General features: G+C 41.2%; 1 protein-coding gene across 2 annotated transcripts in view; it reads right to left on the reverse strand.

Moving 5' to 3' along the window:
• Window positions 1-278: 278 nt before the first annotated feature.
• The window catches only part of negr1 (neuronal growth regulator 1), a 144,483-nt gene continuing 126,991 nt past the window's right edge, over window positions 279-17,770 (reverse strand). For both annotated transcript variants that reach the window (XM_083911593.1, XM_083911592.1), the window contains one exon: window positions 279-3,190. In XM_083911593.1, coding sequence (XP_083767719.1) covers window positions 3,090-3,190 — 101 coding nt within the window. In that variant the 3' untranslated portion in view covers window positions 279-3,089. The remainder of the gene's footprint in view (window positions 3,191-17,770) is intronic.

Raw genomic sequence — 17,770 nt, forward strand, 5'->3', positions numbered from 1 at the left:
CAGATGTGGGTTTATATTGTAACATGAAGACTTTTATTGCAAATAAAAGTGATTCGATAAAAGGGACTTGTTAATACCATTATTCAAAAATAATCAACATCCAGTACATTTCATATGTATGAATACTAGCATGATCTTGACTGCATAGATAAGCAGCCAACATAACTCCAGACTGTCACCAATGCGCCACAATAATCATTATGACTCTGTATAGCAGTTGTTTTAGTTTATCAGCAAAAGTTGATTCAAATAAATCACAAACAAACATAGCCGGCTGGTCTGTAGGAGGTATGTATTTTTAGACCAGGTTTCAGAACCAAAGGTTTTTTTGGAAAAAACTGGTTCCATTCATAAAAAGTATGAATATCTGTAAAATGGCCACCTCAAAAACACAGGTTAACTTTGACATGCAGCACAACCATACTCTCTGCACATCGTCAAACACGCAAGTGTGTGAAAACTAGGACTACACACTGGCTCTACAGATCAAAAGGTATCCTATTTTCTCCAAATATACACACATTGAATCTGTTCTATAATACTGTTATATTGGTTCACACCCTCTCTGTTTCAAAAAGTAGGTAATTTGATTGCAAACATTGTTCTTTTTAATGTACTCATCTGACAAAAAAATCAACAACAGTTATGGCATCTAAATGAACCTGACAACTTTATAAACTATGCCATACTGTGCCTCATTCAAATAAATGTCACATATCCAGTTTTACATGTTTCAAATGTAATTTTTTATACATTGTTTTCATAAAGGAAGAGAATAAATATACTTCTGACCCATTTTTCATTATACCTTAACATTTAAACAAGATCACATGGTGCAGTATTTTCAGAATTTGTAAAACAAGCTGATAACAATTTAAGAACAAAAAAAAAAAATGTTAAGCAGACCTCAAAACAAATCACCACGAAACGTAAAAGTCATAACAGTGTTTGTGCTTTAAGTCTTTCAACTGCGATGGCTATTTCTCTATACGTTTGCAGTTACAAGTTCATGTGAAAATACTGCGTGAACTGTTAGTCCCTCGATCGCGGGGCAAAATACAACACAATCCATATCCAAAAGAGACCTGCACACATGTCAACCTGTGTGTCAAATACTGCATTTTTATCAGATGCAACTGGCTTATTTGAAAATACCTGCAAGAGCCATGAGTTGAGATATTTAGTTTTAGTTACTTAATATAACGCCTAATCAGGAAGAGAAGTCAGCTACTGGTTTATGAACATTGGATAAGCAGTAATATGTCAAACAAATGAGTTGTATCTTATTGAGAGCTTCTGGAAGTGTCCTTCTAAAGGAGGTTAATTTAATGTCTATGGTACTATTAAGGCATTACAGTACAGTTTCTCTGTTTACACCATGAATTGAAGATTCTTGAGGATGAATATGCCATGACAGTCCTTGAACCCTTACGATAACATTGTTTTTGAGCCGGTTGATTTCAGTGAACAAAAAGCCACGTTTCCTCCTATTAAACGACCTCATGGTTTAATTTATTCGCTGCTGGACATTCACTGGTTCTGAGGACACTGATCAGCTGTTTGAATAAAGATGGACTTTCACCTTGGATAAGTTGTTAGCACCTTAGGCCATGTTTGTAGTGATGAGCCTGTTCATAAGCTTCATTTTGTGTTCTGTTGCTCATAATTAACACGAGAAGGACTCAGACTTGGGGGCAAAGCAGGTTTCATTATTGTTACTTTTCTTTTTTAAAGATCACATATGTTGCCAGAAATCTTAGGTTACATGACCTCCGGCTCTCTGCTCCGGTCATTTTATTTGTTAACTGGTGCTATGAAGTAGATATATTTACTGTAAAAGACACTGTGATATATTTAAGTAGTAAATTATCTGTAAAGAAAAACAGAGGGATAAATTACCGTGCTGCGGAATACTGCTTTCCCAGAGTCCGTTATTTAAGTATCATGCCAAAAGTTAAAGCCAGAAACTTCAAGCTACCTACGGTGTGCGGCTGTGGGTTTTCAGCCAGTCGATGATCAGTAGGTATGCACGACCTGTTCATGACACCCACTGGAGGCGGCGTATCAAAGAACTGCATCTTTAGCCAAAAAGCTTGAAGCAGCTGGCTCTTTTCTTCTCAACTGCAACAGTTAGCTGTGACATTCACATATATGTGGACTCTGAAAGTAGTACTATAGTATTTATATTTTCAAGAAAAATGTAAACATAGGGCAGCGATGTTCCTCCCTTCATACTGTACAAAGTCATGAACTGTGTTAATGTTCTTGGTCGAATGACAAAAGCTGGTCCCACTTTAAAACAAAAGCCTACACTATATTAAAATATAAAGATACAATACAGTATACTTTGCTACTTTGACGGCTGCCTGTTCAAATTTGTTAGGCAGGCATAGTAACTGAAGGACCCATTTCAGAATACAACAAAGCACACCTTCAACACTGTTCATCCATCTATTGAGTAATCATGACAATACAGGTCCTGAAAAAGCCCTGCCTTTTTGTTCTTTTAATTTTTTTTGTCTTTTTTTTTCAGGATTTTTTTAAGCACACTCCATAATCAGAATTTGTATTGTTAGGAATCTGAATGTCTTTCCTTTGTTCAACAACCCATAATACATTCAATACAACATTGGTATGGTTATTCTGTGTACTGGGAGACTTGGCACAGTTGCTTCTTTTTAGCCATGTACAAAAATGGATGAAAATGTAAATTTTGCGGCATCGCCTCCCAGAGAAAGAGGCATGAAAAATAACTCATTTGGGAAGTTTGGGGGCTTTTGATGTGATTGGAGGCGGTGTGGGGGGGTGAACACTGATTCACAAGGTGGTCAATCAATCAGAAAAGAAGAGAGGAAATAATAATAATAATAATAATAAAAAATAAAACATCATAGTATTTACATGACAGAAATTGCACCAAAAAGCAAAGGAAAGAAAAAAAGGAAAATTTCCCCACACAAAAGTAACGCTGATTATTTTCCCCATCACGGCTTTTCAACAAACTGTACCAGATTGGATTCCAGCCTTCAGCAATGTCAAAAAGGATTCATAAATGCTCTCGACAGTCATTGTGTCTGGACTGGCCTCCGCTAGTACACGCTGATGAAGAAGGAGAGAGCCAGGACCAGGTATCGGCAGGCCAGCGGGACGTGCGCGTTTCCTGTGCTCCCATAGGGTGCAGTGTTGGGTGCTGTGGGCAGGAAACAAGAGAACCTCTGATTAGTTGTGATTGCGCTTTCACCATTTCAAAACCCCAGTCAGCTTGGTATGGTGCTTCCAAATGAGACTGTAAAAACTGTAATTACTGAGCCACTTCGGCTGTTTGGTGTTGGTTTCTCCTTTTGTAAGAGAAACTTGTATTTCACATCCTTGCTGCTGCTTTATATTCTGAACAATGGTAATTCTCAGTGAAGTTCTAGGACCCTGGGCTTATATAGTACTATAACAGAATGTGAACATACTGCATAACATAAAAGTAAAAATATTATCAGCAACACAATTAAAAGTACTCATTCTGCAAAAAAGTCCTCCCTGTGACTGATATATTATCATATGACATTATTACACTGTGTCCTGCACGCCGGATGCTCTCTGTCCACACGGAAGCTGTTAAATATGCACTGATGGCTATCCTCCACCAGCTGGTACTCCGCAAGGCCAGGTCTATATTAGACTGAACAAATCACCCCCTTCACTTTGAGTTTCAGATGCTCCCCTCAGGCTGAGGTTCAAGAGCAACAGGAGTAAAAACACCTTTGTTCCCTGTGCATTAACTCAGCTTAATTTGCAAATGTAAATTTAGAATACTTTGTGTAGTGTTGTGTATTGTTGTCTTTTGAGACCTTTTCTACCTCTTGTTTCTGTTTGTTGTGGGGTTCATTTTCTTATGTCATGTACACCTGGTTGCAAATTGAGTTTCCCATTTAAGACAATAAAGAGACTGAACTAAACTGAACAGACTATGTATGTCTGAAAAACACCTACATTTCCTGTGCACCAGTTGACTCCAAAACCAAATACGGAGCCAGTGCCATCACACACGTGCAGCGTGCTAGACACACATTACCTCAGAGACTCCTCTGGTTTTACCCGATCTGGCTCTGTTCAGCTTCAACGACACATGTATGTAGGTTTTTGTAGTGAAACGAGCAGGTGGTAGATAGCTTTCAACGGGGTGTCGGACAACAGTTCATCTCAACACTTAGCCAATAGAAAAAAATGCAATCAAACTTGCCGATGCTCGCTTGATGTTAGAACACTGTGTTGTTAAAGGGGGACATGTTATTTCCATGGCAGAGGAAATTCTCACTCACCCTGTGATGAGTCTCACACTTATGAAGTAAAAAAGTCTGGAGCTGCTCCATTAACAGTGAATGGGAGAAATTGTGTTTTTGTTTCTTTTCATAGCCACACAAGCTCTAACCTTTGTTTTTTTGTGAAATATATAATTAGTTGTTTCACATCTTTGACCAGTGGTGTACTGGCCGTCTGGCACACAGGGACAGATCCCGGTGGGCCGCTACATTGGTACAAAATTTAGCGCTTGATTAAATGTACTTACTTAAGATTCTAAAATATTCTAAAACACTTTTCTTCCATCTTATTAGTTGGGTGTCAAAACAATTTCCCTCTTTCCCCTCTTTCATATTAGGTGCAAAAATGCCATTGGTAGAGAGTGGAGAATAAATGAGTTCAACACAAGGTCTAATTCTTCACATTCTTATCGAAGGCGGCTTTGTTTTGTGCTGTTTGTGTGACTAGCGGACAGCCACAGTAATATGAACAGGTCTCCCTGGAGAGCTGCGTCAGGCAGACTGAGAGGGAGAGGGCAGCCATTCATTTGGAGGGGCTACTCTGCCTCCTCAAAACAGAAGCACTATTTTAGTTTGTAGCTCAATAAAGCCCACCTCACAGGTTACAAAACATGCTCTCCCTCAGCACGCACAAACATACGGGTCATATGCATGTCTGCACACACACTCACACACGCAGCAAGGCAGTGCAAACAAGCTCTGCTCTACCAGGGGAAATCATGTGGTGCGCAGCCCACATCAGCAGGGTGCCTCTATTTACACAGCCATGTAATTAGTTCACAATGTAACTCCTCTGATGTGGACCTCACATTGCACAAACGCGCCGAAGAGAGCGCACAACAAAAATAACCACACACTGTACACATGCACACGGATGCAATCATGAGCATACAGTATAAAGTCCTTTTCTTCAAGTATAAGAAATGGTATGTGGTATGAGTATGGAAAGAAGCACGCGTTGTTATCCCACTGTGCTGTTATTATTGTGGCCCAGGTATTTATTCAATAAGCTTGCGCTGGTTGTCATTAGAGTGGCATATAGTGTTTGTTGTGTTAAAATGAATACAATGATTGATATATATATTTTTTTTAACAAACATAATAGTTTGTGCGAGACAATTTTCACAGGAGATGCCGGGGAAGGGTCGGAAAAAAATACCTCACATCCCATTACCACCTGTCACGGCGCTGCTTTTACCAGATATTTCCGAGCATTATTTGTCGACACTGAAGTTGTTTACCTATTAGAGTGAAAACTATAGCTCCGCTGACGGACAGAAGGGGGGGGGGGGGGGCACAAATGGGTGCAAATTTGGATGATGTGTGTGTTAGATGCATGGCTGGCCTGTGTGAACTGCGGCCCTCCTCTTCTTTCTCCTTGTCTCTGCCGTTCTGTCTTTGTCTCCCCTTTTTACCTCCTTTTCTCTCTTTGTATTCTCCCCCCCCTCTTTCTCTCTCTCCCTCTCTCTCTCTCTTGCTGTTTCTTCTCCTATCCAAAGTACAGGATAATGACACAGTTTTCCTGGGCTATGAGAGCGAGCCGAGAAATGGTAACCATGGCAACAGCTCCTGTCCTGCTCAGCCAGCCCACTGTTGCCGGAGCCTGAGTGCACTGCATTGTGCTAACCACGCTAGCAAAATCATTTGGGCTGTGTGTGTGTGTGTGTGTGTGTGTGTGTGCGTGGTGGGTTGCGAACAGGCAGGTGTCACTATTTCCCTCCTACAATTTATCATCTGATCGGTGTCAGTGTAGTTCCCGGCTTTTTAAATGCTGCAGTAATCACATTAATATCTTGCACACAACTGCTTTTCGTGCAGCAGTGCAGGGAGCTCAGAAGGTAATTACTGGATCTCTGCGATGACTAATGTTGACTGGTCTGTAGAGCGTAACAATAAAACCCCTCAGTACTTCAGGAGGGAAAGTGTTAAGTTATGTTGAGGGTGTTACCAGGTTTCTTCCTCCTCAGTGTTTGATTTTGGCCTTGTTTAATATCTCTGTGTCACTGCGAAAAGCAGGGGTCTCCATTGTTTTGACTGTGTGGGTTGTATCTTGCCATTTTAATTAACTCCCCAACCAAGAACTGCCTGCAACACTATTACTCTGCTTATTAACTTGAAGGGAACAGAAAGGGGAAAGAGACAGAGACAGACAAGAAAGCGAGAGGAAAAGAAAGACAGATATGGGGGAGAAGAAGGGGGAATCAAAGGAGGAGAGAGCTGGGAAAAAAAGACAGTGATTGAAAGGGGTGCGAGAGCGAGGCTGCGGACGGGGGGGCTGGGTGTTGCTCTCTACCTCTTTGGTTTGAATTAATTGCCATGTACATCAGCAGCAAGCTACAATGAAGTACCAGAATCCCAGACAATATATCATAGAGAAACCAACAGCGTCAAAATGCGCAAACGCAGAGAAGACAAGCAGCGCTCCAAAGGGAGAGGAGTGGAGGAGATAAGTGGAGATGAAAGTGATACGCTTCAATTACTGTTTTGCAACCAAATTGAAATGAAAAACTAAAGCCTCCCCAGCCCAAGTCATATGAAAATAACAATCCTTAGTTCTCTCCTCTGATTCCGGACTGAAGCTATGAGCTTTAAATAGTGTGCCGGGAGTATGAGCTGCTCTCTCTTCCCTCCCCCTTCCCACCCAAATCTCCATCGACAGCAGTTTTGTCACCCACATATCATATGCACAACAAATGCTAAGGCCCTGAACCCCAGTAACTGTTGACACGGAAAATGAATCATACTGAAATATGCAACAGTGACACTCGATGCGGTGTTTGTTTTGAGTACTATCTCGAGTGTTATGCACTGCACTGTAATTCACTGGAACAGCATCATTCATGAAGTAATAGCGTGAGCTTTCCCTTCCTCTTGTCAGCCCTTTAACCGTCATACATGCTGGGTTTGTAAGGTCTGAGCTCCATTCAGAAACCCTCAATCTTCTGTTTGCTCTTCTGTTAAGTATTGTACGTGTTCCATGACGCACACGTGAAAATGCAAGAAGAATAGAAGAGAATCTGACATGTTTTTGTGTTAGGTTACGTTTTCAACTCGTTAATTTTTCATTTAGCAGAGGAGTCGTATCCTCCAAGCAGGCTGTCACGAGTGGGGCACAGACGGCAGCCAGCCAGGCAGCATCCCAATCCCCCCGAGGACACGGATTCAGAGATGGGCTCTTCTGAGCATGGCGGTGGGGGGAGGGGTTCAGTGTCCTTGACCATCAATCAGTGGCCTCTGGTCGTCCCCACCCTCCCCCTGGGAGAGTCCACATGAGACACTCCTGAGCCAGAACTGATCCTGTACACACAAGACTGTAAATCGGGCTAAATCCCTCTACATGCAAGGTTCACAGCAACCACCAAGGGTGTCTTTAACACAGTACAACACAAACTAAAAGCAGGGTCTTTTTTTTTCGGAGGGGGGGCTGCGCTGGTGTTCGGTAGGGAGTATAAGTGGAATATCATGACATTTGATGAGGGGATGCCGCGCCTTCAAAGAATCTGCTGCGCTCCATCGTCTTTTAAATGCTTACACACCGGGAGCGTGCAAGCACTTTATAGAAGGCGATCAAGACATTTTCCATGCTTTACCTCACTTCAATCCACTGACAGTGAAATACGCTTGTCCCCTACGCCACTCATCTTACCCTCTTGCCTGTAGCAGCCTGCAATATTGAGTTGCTGCACAATTGACTTGCCGACCCATCAGCTCATTCATCCGTTTCTCTCTCTCTATTCCTCCTGTTCTTGTACAAGCAAAATGTTCATCACGACCAGATATGATGTTTTGAAACTCATCACCTTCGTCTCCCGCTATGATCATCACACACTGCCGCTCCACAGAGCCCTCATTCACATGGACCTTCGAGCTCATTAGCCCCACCAATCATTTGCATTAGTGCTAGAAATGAAAAGCCTCCATTAATAAGATGGCCTTCAGAGATCATTTACCCTCCTCCGCCCCCCAGTACTGCCGTATCCTCACTCCTCACTCCAACTGTTTGGGGGCTGGGGCCTCTAACAGCTCCTCTCACCATCAGCATCTACTGTGGAGTGAGAGAGACGGGTCACCTGAAAGCTTACTGAGTGAGCTTGGGGCTCTCGATTGCAGGCAGGTTTTGGCCTTCAGCTTGACTTAATCAGCGCCTCAGTGGGGTATCTGGACACATAAGAGAGCCCTCAGCACAGTGTGAGCCGGAGAAAGGAATCCCGACAGAGAAGACATTTACGGGGCTTTCCACAGATACTGTTCCTTTTCATTATTGATCCTCTCTTCACTTTTAAAGTCTCTCTTTCCTTTTCCTTCTTGAACAGAAAGTCTATGTGTATTCCTTTTATTTGAACTGAATAGTGAAGTTATGAGTCTGGCATCCAAAATTCAAGAGTGACCTACACGTATGTTTATTGCACCTATCAATTCAAGGACATGCTTTATGCAGGACATCAATGAGCTTGCAAATGATGCATTTTATATGCACGTCTGATGGATAAATCTCCATTTTTCACATGTTTTATGAATTTTCCCTTGTAGATTTGTTTTTTCTATCATTTGAACATTTAGAGGGTAAATCCACATTGGCACGTTCTGGGAATAAACAAAAAATAACAAAAAAGCAGTACAGTGTGGTTTGATACTATAAGCAAGCGTTTTTAATCACAGCATTTCCAAAAGCATAATTACTCTATGACTTTGGCTGCTTCTGCTAAATCTGTTTAATGTTAGAGGCTTAATAAAATGCACAGGGACGCAAACAAATGGAGTCAGCATGTAGCAAATTCATGTAGCCCCACTTTTCCTTTCTCTCCCTCTCTCTCCCTCTCTGTCTCTATAATAATCTCCCCTCTCATATTTGGGTCTCTCACTCCAACTATCTCTAATAACTCCCAATGCTCCCGCTCTTTTTAATGCTTATCAGGGTTTTATTTCTGCTGCAGGCCCAAGGATTTCGCTGAGTCAGCCGTTGCTTAGCTACTGTGCCCCTGTGATGACAGCGACAGTCTGGCCAGTTATGAGAAATGTCTTACGACCAACCGACGCTCCTTGCATCTCCATGAACTGCTCCATCAATACAGCGCGATAACATCTGATCTCCAACCAGGAGGCAACCCTCTCTTCCTGCCCTCTCCATTCCTCCCCAGCTCCTTCGCCAGTAGCCTCCTAAAATAGCAATTCCCCGCTGTTATGTATGTAGGATTATGATAAGACAGCTCTCTTTTATCAATTTCCATTATGGTGCTGATAACACAGCAGGCCTGAATGTCGAGGGTTAAGTGCATTTTCTTCTTGATGGATATAAGATAACTTTATCACCGCAGACTGCCTGGTTATCAAAGTTCACCTGGGGCTAGTTGAACCTGACTGGAATTTGCTCACGCTGAGCACCTCTGCACATGCACACAAGCTGCAGCCAGAATTTGCTCAGACAGTCATACTGTATACAGAGCAATCCATATTTTTTCTTCATATTTACCTACCCTGAGCTGTTAATTGATTTCTCTCAGATCAATTCAGTGGTTTACAGAACTTGTTGGACCAAAAAGGGCCAAATCAATTGCCAAGTGATTAGCATGTGCAGTGGATTATTTCTAGCTGAGGCGCTGCATAAGACTTGAGGCTGAGAGCCCACAACTCAATGGAGGCACACGCCATATGTTTATGTTAATTATTGCTAGCTCAAAGTCTGCTTTAGATAGTGTAGACCCATAGGCTGTGTGAGTGTCACACATGAAATATTCCTTTATTATGCCAAGACAGAACCTGAGGCAGTGAATGCGCTTCAGTCTCTACTCCCCACCTTGTTGCTGACTGCCTGCAGGAGGTTCAGATAAAAGCTATAGTGTCCTGAAGTGAGCAGCAATGATTCAGAGGCGTGTTTTATTCAGCAGTAAGAGGCACTACAGGCACTCGCATTCCCATACGCATACATGCATGCACACGGGCGAGCGCACACACACACACACACACACACACGCACGCACGCACGGCGCCCACACACACACACACACACACAGAATAAATACTTTTTTTAACTTCATTGTGATAGCAACTTTCCAAAAAACAAACAAAAGAAACCGGCTACTCTAACTTAATTTTTTAAAGTGCCTTTTCTTGTTCAGTTTAATGTTCAATTTGTTCAGAAAAATAATGTCGGAAATAATAACATTTCAGTTTTGTTAACTCAACAAGCAATTTGTTGCATTTTAGCTGCAGGGCTCGATAGTAACAGTTGCCAGGTTGCCATTGGCAACCATTTTGAGAAACTGGCAACACAATTTTGGCCACTGGCACTTTTTAACATGAAAAAACTAGGTCACCAAAAAGTGCACATCAACATAAAACATTTTAGTATTTGTTAATGATCTTTAAAGTTTGTCTGTCTCTATGTGTGTCCTGTCCAGGGTGTATCCCGCCTCATGCCCAATGTCAGCTGGGATCGGCTCCAGCCCCCCTCAACCCAGTTAGGAGACAAGCGGTTGAAGATGATGGATGATGATGGGTAATTAAAGTTTGCTGTTACAGTCAGAACCAGAACCAGACCATGCTGCATGCATGGAATGACTTTAAATATAAGGTGACTAAAAATGGCAACCATATTTTCAGTTAAGGCAACCAAAAGCTTGTGCCTGGTTAGTGTTGAGCGCTGTACATACAGTATTCTGAAAACAGCAGTCAAGCACAACTGAGTACAATTTAATATTAAGACATTATCACATATTTCCGTCATATTCTGCAGCCCTAACAGACATTACACCAAACTCAGTCTGGCTTGTGTATATGAATTCCTTCTTTTCTAATTCACACACTGTGAGTCTGTTAAGTGGTTAACATTTCAAGGTCTCAACTGGATATAAACATTCACAACTTGCCAGCATATCCTTCCTTAATGTATGCTGCAGCTTCATGGACAAAAAAAACAGAACAAAACAAAACACAAAATGTCCGCTTATACTACTTAAATGACCCTCTTGACGCATGCAGATTTGGGATGCTGCAGTCAGAATAGGAATGAATCCCTTATTATTGTGCAACTAGAAAACTAATTGGTGCTGTTACTTAATTTTGAATAGCCTCTGTCTGCTGTCCTGACTTCACTAAAAAGGATAAAAACCTAAGTCAGTGATGTCAGCTGCAGTTAATCTGGATAATGTATTAAGGGCAGAAATTCAGAGGGAATTTCACATGTTTCATACTGATGCTCTTCAGATGACTGATTTACATCACAATAGGTTGGCTTTCTATATACAGTTCTACAGTCAATGCAGACAATAAAGAATAAAGTGTATGTTCATATAGGCAGTGATGATAAATGACATTTTCTGTAAGTATTTTAGGAAAAATTAGATTCAAGTATCAACAGTAAAGCTACTTATCATGCAGGCAGATTATCAGTGTCATATTACTATGCCGTGTGTACATTATTGGATTAGTATCAGTGATGCATTAACAGGTAACCAGCATTTCAATGTTGTTAAATTGTTACGGTGGATCTGCTTTGAACAATTCAATCTACAGTTCTGTTTGGTAGTTTAATCCCTAATATTATATTTTTTAAGATGATCACACATTTTATATCTAAAATAGCTTTCAGACAAAACGCATAGGCGACTCAAACAAGGGGTCCCTAAAAAGTCCCTTTTTTTTGGAAAGGGTTAAGCCAAAGAGGTTGGATTTAATCTTAAAGCTCTTTAACAACACCCCCCCCCCCCCCATGTAATATATATTTCCCTCTGAAATGTAGTGGTGTAGAAGTATTCAGTGGCTTAAAATGGAAATACTCAAGTAAAGTATAAGTACCTCATAATTGTGCGAATGTAACTTACTTTTCACCTTTTGCAATACCCATAGAAAAAGGATGAGGGTAGAAAGAACATTCCCATTCAGATCAACATAGCGGGACTGGTAGAGCGGCTGCCATTGTTATGTGCACTGTTGCTATTGTAAAAACCAGTGACCGTTGTAGCTGCTAACTCGTCCTATTTCAGTGGCCATTGCACAGAGCTGAGCGCCATTTTCCAAGGTAAATAGTTCAATGTCCGTTCTACTCTTATTCTATTTCTATGGCAATGCCCCTTTGAGTGTGGCTATGCTCAGCTGCAAAGGTCTGGCTGCTTTTTAAAAAGCTTCAGAAAATCAAAACAGTTCAAAAGTAGACAAGTCAAGGTGGTTTGATGCACCACAAAACGCTGCCAAATAAAAAATAAATGGGTGCATTTGAAAGTTAAGTGTGATGCACAGCCAATTTGAGTGTGTTCCAGGCTATTTGGAAACGCTGAGTTATGTGCACTCTGTACAATGACAATGAATGACTGACTGTTAGGGTTATATGGATAAAAGGAAGACAACATCACCTCACACTGAAACGTGTCAAAACCTAAAAAAAAAAAACACATCGAAACTCTTATCTCCAGTTCCACATATACCCCCCTCCCCTCACACTCCAAATCCACTTCAGCCTTTCCTCCTTAGGCTTATCCTCCCTGCCACACTGACACCATTGATATGCAACTTTCATGGTTGCATAAATGCCAGAACTGATGACTGTGACACATGTTTCTTCCGTTTGATACCGGACGGTGCATAGTGACTGCAGTTCCTGGGGTGGGTAACGCTCGCTCCGCCTTTGTGTCCCTATCTTTCACATGAGGTCAAACATCGCTGACTGGAATCACTGAGGGGAGTAAGTCTGCGTTTACCAACAAATAAGACCGATGGATTGACCCATAGTTCAACTCAGCTGGGTACCAGGAGCAGCAAATATCAATACGTCTGGCAGAATACCCACACACATCTCCCTTTGTAGCTAAAAACAGAGCTGATGGATTCACATTTACATACAGTGTTCATCATTAAGTTGACTCACTGTTCTTGTGACCGTAAACATGAGTACAGGAAATGTCAGTTCAATTATATTGCATTCTTTCCATTAAAGGCAATTATGACAGAATGTAAAGGGTTACAGAGTAGCCATTTAAAATGGGCTAGTACCATCTGCCTAGAAAATAATGATCAAAGTGCCATCAGCACTTTCAAAAGTTGCTGTGTTATTGATTAAACAAAAGACCCAGAATCCAACTATCATTGTTAATTTGTCCAGTATAATTTGTGAGTGAACCAAGATTATTAAATCTGCACTTTCTCATCAAGACGACTTCAATTTTTTTCAGACTAAGGGGCTATCCAAGCAACACAGAGAGCATACTGGAAAAAATAAGCTAAAAATATGATGTCAAAACAAAAACATGCAGACCTGCTCAAGCGAGAGTTCAACCACAGATCTGTAATCTAACAAAAAAAACATTGGTTTCAACATGCTCTCCTTGTACGACTCATAACAACTGTCTTGCTTCAGTCCAGTTTAGCTAAATGTACATCCTAATTGATTAATTGTTCACCTTGAATACAGCATTAGTCTATCTGGACACCTGCATACATCTTCAGCCGTCAATGCTCTATAGCGAGGAGGATTTCTTTTTATTATTGTTACTTTTACTTTTGTAAATTGTTACTAACAACAAATCCCATGAATAGACCAAATCCAACGATGTCTTAGTTCATCTCTCAATCCTTTCTGACTTTTTCAGCCATCCTGTGACACGTAGCCCCATCCCAACTGGTTCCTACCAAAGATATCCATCTTTAAAAAGGGCTCACAACTATAGTTTCATTGGTGAAAGGTTAAATAATTTCCTCTATGAACTTTTTAGCAAACTTTACTCAAAAAGGAGTAAACACATTTGTTGCTCGAGTGAGTATTTACAGCACCAGCATGGTGCACAGTATGTGGGACGGACTCAAAATAAACTGCAGTGCCCACGTTCATTGTAATGAAGGAACATGTTACACAGTACAACAACTTGGCTCATCTTTGTGTTTTCTTTATAGTTTTTTAACAAAAAGCTTTAAAGGACAAATGTATAAGATACTGTATATCATTCAAAAACTTCTTACTGGTTTTGGAATATAGAATGTAACCAGACTTTGTTAACCAACAATTACACCTTTTTTTCACTTTTGACATTGCCCAACCCTTCACCCAAGTATATTTTGGGGTGGTGTATCAATCCCTTTTTGCCTGATTTGGAACAAATACGAGGGTTGCTGGTAATCTCAAAACCCATATTGATCAGTCAAATGCCAACTACCAAAGCAAACGACACCAAAATCAAATTTAGTGACAATTATATAGAAGCAATGCAAATTAACAATCATGGAAGTAGGGAATATCTACTTGCTATTGCTTTCAGTTCTGGTGAAAGACACACTGGCCCCTTTCCAGTCTTTTTTAGTTGTTTCATGTTGGGACGCAGATCTGTGGCTGGAGGCCCACTGGGAGCCACCCACCATCACGCTAGATGGTATTAGAAATAACAAATGTAAAGCAAAATGGTCTAATCTGCTGGTCTTCTTTCAGATGTGCTCAGACAAAAGCGCCTGGGATTCCTCAGTACTAATTAACAGTGCCAATGGTGACAGGACTCTGGCTTGTGAGTAGCTCAGCCCATTGATTGTTTCAAACACGTTACAGTAATTCAGCAGGAAGGGTGGACTTGGATTAAAAAAAAGGTCCGTTTATCACTTCAGAGGCTGATAGAGCCTTGGTGTATTGAGTCCCGAGATTATTTTTGCCAAAGGCATCTCTCAGCGTGTTCATTGACCTTTCCTCATCATTAGTGAATGTAAAAAGGGTGGATCCTTGTCAAAAGCCTTGAATAACTCATCAGCTGTGAGGCCAGGGGAATACTAAAGGGTTAATGGTTTCTGTTTGGAGCCTTCAAGGCTTTACCCTTAAGCACTTGCATTTCAATTCCTCCGTTGCATGAGAAGAACTGAGGAGTGGGAGCGGGGAACTGAGATATCAGTGAGCTATGCAAGATGGGGTTTGTGCATGTGTGTGAGTTTGTGCATGAAGAAGTATATCATTAAATGTCAGCAAAACCACCCAGCCATCCACCACTAATGTGAGCACACACACACACAGAGACACACACACAAACACACACATACACACACAAACACACACACACACAGAGACACACACACACACACACACACACACACACACACACACACACACACACACACACACACACACACACACACACACACACACACACACACACACACACACACACACACACACACAGCCACAACCATCACCACCAAACGGGAACAAACTCGGCATGTAAGTGCTTATACTGTACATTATGTGTGTTTGCGTGTGTGTGTGAGCATGTTCTGCACTCTTTATTGGCCTCTAGGGGATGGCATGGCAAAATCATTCCAACATGCACTGAGAGTCTTTATTATAAGCAGAGAGCTGGACACACTCACGCAATGCCAAGGACGCCAAACAGCTCGGAAATCGAGCCGATATGACTAACCTTATTTAACGGCCAGACATCCAAGCCATTTCCCCAAAGAGAATGCCATTTCTGAATGTCATGACCTTTTCTAACCGCCTTTAAAAATCTCCAAGGTCTCCAAGGTGTGGTTTGTCAATAAAAAGATTTTGAAGACTTCTGAGGTACAATAAACAGAGCGAAAGGCAATGCATATGCTCAGCTTTTAATGGGGGGTTTATTGTAGATACTGTCATCTGTTGTTGGCATGATTGAGAGTTTTTTCCTGAGGCTTGTGACAGTGATTGAAGCGGTGTTTGTGTGTGTGTGTGTGTTCGCACGTGTTACATGAACCTTAGTCCACACAGCTTTAATAGCATAAATCCAAGAGAAATTCCAAGAAAGAAAATGCTTAAGGGGTACTTGTGTGTCAGCTTAATTTAGTGTGTATATTTGTGGCATTCAGTGGGTGATGGGCAGTGTGGGCTGATTTAAGTTTAGGGGGAAATTATTGTGAAGAGCAACTCTCTCTGTCCTGGTGTCTCAGAGATAATTGTCTGCCAGAGTAAAACAACACTATGCAGTGGCAGTGCTGCACCAAGCACAAAGTTCATCCTGAGAGGGTAGAGGGCAACACTGAAGACATCAAACTTGACAAAAGAAGTAAGAAAAGAATTAAAGAAAAGATGTTGGCAAGGCGTCTGTGATCTGAGAAAAAAAATCTTTGCTGTGCCAAAAGAACAGCTCTTATGGAACAACATAATCGGTAACACATTGTTTTTTAAGGTGACAAAGTGCAGAAAGGAAAGTGAACAGGATTCATTTAAAAAACCTCTGTGGACAAAGATAGGAGAGTGCAGAAAACCCTACTTAAGCATAGCACTAGTGAGCCCTCCTATCACATTTCCTCCAGTATGGTCTTACATACAAAGTGGAGATCAAATGAGAAGAGAGTTGTGCTGTTTGTGTCTGAGCTGTTGAGCCAAGAGGAGTTCAAAATTCTGTGTTCGCCAAAGCTGGATGTGATGCAAATCAGTAGCCAATGCAGTCACATCTCTGATGACTGATAAGCATTTTCATGTGTTGTAAGTAAAAGTTAAAGTTCTATCAATGCAGTCAGCTCCTGTGCGCCTATAACAAACCTTTTAAGCTAGGTCATCAAGCTGACCGGACTCAATTTGACAGATTCTGTTATAAAATGTGTATGTATGCTTTGTTTATATGCATATACTAATTGATCCCAGTTGTATCTGGTTGTATGGATGAGACTCTAATTTAACCTCTTAACTGCTGTTGGGCTAAAGGGATGGTCTCTAAACACTGCAAAGTTTGACTACATTTTGTTGAGGGGAAAACTGGCACGTCAATTTTTGAAGGGGTCCCTTGACCTCTCATGGGTACTCACAAGTCTCCCATTCACAGACATGCCCACTTTATGATAATCCCATGAAGTTTAGGGGGGAAAACAAACCATGTATCTTTTCTCATTCTGTACAAATGTGTTGTTTGTGCCTATTCTAAAATGGTGTAGTTGAATATGTCTGCATACTGGGGGAGTCCCTAAACAGTCTTCAATTGCATAAATTGGGTATGAACGGAAAGCTGAGACTCTTGTGAATTCAATGAGCCCAACTGTGTCCATATGTGATGATGTTAGTCCCTATAGTAGCCATTTCTTTGTAGGGAGACCACTTTTAGAAACTTGCACTCACTGTACAGTATTAAAAGAGTTGTTGCGACCTCTAGGATAATCACAGCCTCTTGATACTTAACATCCACAAACTAGAGACCTACTAGAGACCTAGAACATTCAGAGGATGGATGGCTTTAGTGGGTATATTGACAGTAAGGGCGTTACTGAGCAGTTTACAGAAATATCCAAATGTTAAAAGTTTTTAATACTAAATAACAGCATGCATTTTTCTAAGGTCCAATACAACAATTTATATAAAACAGAAAAACACCCTTGGTATGAATGCTATAATAAAATGTAGATGATGGCTGACAAAGGTCTATCGTCTTACCATCGTATCACCTTATTCTGAGCACCTCATACAGCACAAAGTTAATGATATGGATCAAATATTAGGTTGTTAGGTTGCTATTTTTGCCTCTACT

This window comes from Echiichthys vipera (genome assembly GCF_963691815.1).
Source record: "Echiichthys vipera genome assembly, chromosome: 3".
NCBI lineage: Eukaryota > Metazoa > Chordata > Actinopteri > Perciformes > Trachinidae > Echiichthys > Echiichthys vipera.